The 4401-nt window shown below is 33.9% G+C and overlaps 1 protein-coding gene across 1 annotated transcript; it reads right to left on the reverse strand.

Annotated features, from left to right (window-relative positions):
• Nucleotides 1-772: 772 nt before the first annotated feature.
• On the reverse strand, nt 773-1720 carry LOC308428978 (olfactory receptor 4A5-like; the record flags this gene model as incomplete). The annotated part of the gene is made up of 1 exon (XM_080927618.1): nt 773-1720. The coding sequence occupies one exon, from the start codon at nt 1718-1720 to the stop codon at nt 773-775; it is 948 nt and encodes a 315-aa protein (XP_080783744.1).
• Between the last annotated feature and the right edge of the window lie 2681 nt (nt 1721-4401).

The raw sequence follows: 4401 nt of genomic DNA on the forward strand, positions 1-4401 counted from the left end.
ATGTATCCTCTGAGACTTCATTAGAAGGCTGCTATGATACACCATCTATGTGTTTCATTCATTACTGCACCTGCCTTTTTCTTTTAGATTTGTGAAGCTTTTCATATAATTCATATCACATCCTTAATTTTTGAATAACTGAAAAATTATACTTTTTAGAACTCATAGTTTTAGAGTTTTTTGACAGCCTTAAGGGCTGTCCTGAAGGTCTCAGAATTTACCATTTTGCTGAGACAACAGCCACACCTTTACCTCCTGGAATTGTGCTGTTTGGTTATCATGGCATCATTAAGGGTAATAAGGAGGAAATTTCTTTAAAAAGAATGTAAAGTATGTACATTATTGTATAAACAAGCCTCATACCCTTGGAAGCCATCAATACTTGTAGAGACCCACAGCTGCTAGTCATGTCCCAGGACCAGGAACATGTGATTCTGTCCCACAAAGGCCATGCCAAACTTGACATTCATAGAGAACATTTTTGTTTGATACCAGTATTTTAAAGGTAGTGTGTTTTCTACTTTTTAAAAACACACATTCTTTTTTTCATTATAAATTGAATACACTTAAAATGTTTTCAAGGACAATATAGTTTTATAATCTACTTATCTAAGTAGAACTACTTTATAATCTTCTATAATTATATTTATAGTAAAATAAAACAGGAATCTACAATATGTATTAAGGTATTAATACCTATTCAAAAGTAAGTGGACAACAGTATCATTGTTAAAGTATGCTGGCTATTACTTAAGAAATACAACAGAAGTCTTCAGTGTGGGGAGTGTACTCTTACTCTGTCTGTAGATGGTGTTTTACTCCAGAGTTTTTGCACTGCATTTTTCATCTCCGAATTTCTCAGAGTATATATTAAAGGGTTCAGCATGGGAGTGATTACTGTAAAAACCACACTTATTGACTTATCAATGGGAAAGTTAGACACTGGCCTAACATAAATGAAAATACAGGGGACAAAAAAAAGTACAACCACAGTGATGTGGGAGCTGCAGGTGGACAAGGCTTTACGTCTCCCTTCCTGACTGTAGTTTTTAAGAGAGTTTAGGATAAATACATAGGAGAGTAAGAGAAGAATAAAAATGACCATACAGATTGCTCCACCATTTGCAACCACAGTAAGACCAATGAAGTAAGTGTCACTGCATGCAAGTCTCAATAGTGGGTACATGTCACAGATAAAGTGGTCAATGACATTGGGTCCACAGAAAGAGAGTTTAGATACAAAAGCAAGTTGAATCACAGAGTGTGCAAACCCACCAACCCAGGCTATCACCAACAGAAGGATGCAAATTTGTCGATTCATGATGGTCAAATAGCGAAGGGGCTTACAAATGGCCACATAGCGGTCATAGGCCATAACCACCAGAAGGAAGACCTCAGCACCACCAAATAAGTGCTCAGTAAAGAGTTGGCCCATACAAGCTGTGAAGGAGATAGTTTTTTTGTCAGAGAGTAAGTCCATAATCAACTTCGGTGATGTGGAAGTAGAATAAACAGCATCCATGATTGACAGATAAGCAAGGAAAAAGTACATTGGGGAGTCCAAGGAGGGACTGGCTATCACTGTGACCACAATAAGCAGATTACCCACAATTGTCATAATATAAATGAGTAAAAACATGACAAATAATGCTTTTTGTCCAGTTGGATCCTGAGTGAGTCCCAAGAGAATAAATTCTGTGACATTGTTTCTCTGTCCCATTTAACAATATTTGGATAGTTTTTCAGTGAAAAACCTCAAGAAAACAGGATCTGCAATGATATAATGAAAAAATCATGAATTTATTCTCTTCTTAAACACATCTTCATCTTTATCTTCTATTGTAGAGGACATACAGGAATCATTTAATAACATCTATTTAGGTCCTCATCTAACTAAAACAATAGACTTTCCTTAGAAATTCTGTGTTCCTCAGATGATTTCATTTGAAACATTATAATTAATGTCTCTGACACAAATTCTTCATAAATTAACAGTGAACCAATTCACAATAAAAAATAAAATTAGTTCTTACTTCCAACAAACCCACTTCTTAATGATGACAGCTATCCACATATATATAAGAAGATATAGAGTCAGTTTTTTGAACTGAAAGAGTTGTATCTGTTAATATATATATATATATGTATATATATATATATATATATGTTATATATGTGTGTGTGATATATATATGTACATATATATATGATCTATTTATTACCAAGATTCATATCTTAATATCATAATAAATACTAGGTAGTCAGTCATTTAAGTCTCAAAGGATGCTCTGTCTTTTGATTCACTCATTGAATCTCAAGATACTGAATAAAATAACCAAAACCTTCAACCTACAAGATGTACTGGGATAATGGTGGCACAGAACTTGTCTGGGTGACCAACCTATAACTGATCCAACTGAAGACTGGTGCTATGAGAGGAAACCCACTGACACTGTGTAGATAGCTAAGAACCTGAGGTTGGTGAGCCTAGGAGACCAGGATATATCCAAATATAACTGGTTTAAAAATCAATATGATATTCTGCTGTTCTCATAATGAGTGCTGATTGTCATCAGTGACCATCATCTTGCAACTCATGAAAGAATATGCAGAGACCCTAAGCCAAAGTCTAGAAAAAGCCAGAGGAAACCGAAAGAAAAGGGAAAAGAAGAATTATAAAGCAAAAGGGGTTGGAGACACGATAAGAACATGTCATACAGAATCAACTAAGCAGGGCAGATAGGGGCTTACTGAGAGTAGCAATACAATCAAAGAGCATTATGGGTCTGAGTTAGGTCCTCTGCATTTAAGTTCTGACTGTATTGCTTTTTTGTAGGACTCCTAAGTGTGGAAGTGGAGGTGTCTCTAAGTCTTTTGACTGAGCTTAGCACACTTTTTCTCCTACTGGGATGCCTCATAGTCTTAATTGTCTTATTGTAATTTATTATAACATGTTTGTTTGATATCCTTATAAGGACGGATTTTTGTTATTATTGTTTTGTTTTGTTTTGATTTTTATCTTTGTTTTTTTGGTTTTTATTTTTTGAAGGGAAATTAAGGAGAAATAGATATGGAGGAGGTAGAGGGAACATGAAAATGTGGAAAATAAAGTTGGGATTTAATGGATGTAAAAAAGCAGATATTAATAAAAAAAGTAATCAGCTTACTGTTACATGGACCAGTTAATTCATATTTTTTGACCTTTCAGCCTTATAAATCTTGTCCATTGTCTGTTTAATACACTGATTAAAAAAAGAGGTTTCTATTTATGACCCTTGGTTTTACAAATTTTCAGTTAATAAATTCTTGAGTATAGCAACTGCTATTTTAGAAGCTAGAACCCAGATGTCCTTCAGTAGATGAATGGATACAAAAATTGTGATACATTTACACAATGGAGTACTACTCAGCAATCAGAAAAAAATTACCTTATGAAATTCTTAAGAAAATTGATGCATCTAGAGAATATCATCCTGAGCGAAGTAACCCAGTCACAAAAGAACAGACATAATATGCAGTCACTGATAATAGGAGACTAACCCCAGAAAGCTCTGAACAACCCAGAAATAACTCACAGACTGTGTGAAGTTCAAGAATAAGGAAAGAAAAGAAAAGAAAAGAAAAGAAAAGAAAAGAAAAGAAAAGAAAAGAAAAAACCATTATGTTTACTCCTTACACACCAAGAAAACTTTGATTAATTCCAGGTTACATTTTTTTACATATACTTTATGCTCATTGTAACTAGTAAGATCTTAATGCACACTATCAAACCTTATTTTAAAAAAGCCAAGCAAAGACAAAAATGTATTCACATACTTTTATGCAAAAATGCTTAAAATTTGTACATTTATCTTTGTTTTTTAAAATAAAGTTCTTCAATTAAAAAAAGAAGTTACTATTCTAGAATTATATCTATTTTAGACATACTAGTTTTGGTGTAAATACATTTATAAGAAAGTATAATATTTAACTGTCTGAAATAGATACTAGGAGATAAATATGAAAAGAGGCATGTGCACAGTACACAAACATGTGTGCATGTGTGCAAGTGCATACACACACACACACACAAACACACACACACACACACACACACACACACACACACACACACAAAAATTCTAGTCTAGAGTGAGAAGCCTAACCAAATGAAGACTGAAAACAAAATAATAAAAGTAATCCTAGGGAAGATAAAATAAAACAAGGACCACAGAGAATATGTGATTTCACTAGATAGCAACCATGATGTCCCTCCTACATGTCTCACACATAACTGCTTCATCACATCAGGAGATCCTCCTTGAAGAAACAGACTGACAAAGGCATACCTGCGGCAGGTCATAAAGCTGTGAAAGAGTTACTGCTGGTTCTCTTTAAGTTATAACCTATTTTGTGTATGTT

Source organism: Micromys minutus (genome assembly GCF_963924665.1).
Source record: "Micromys minutus genome assembly, chromosome: 13".
Lineage (NCBI taxonomy): Eukaryota > Metazoa > Chordata > Mammalia > Rodentia > Muridae > Micromys > Micromys minutus.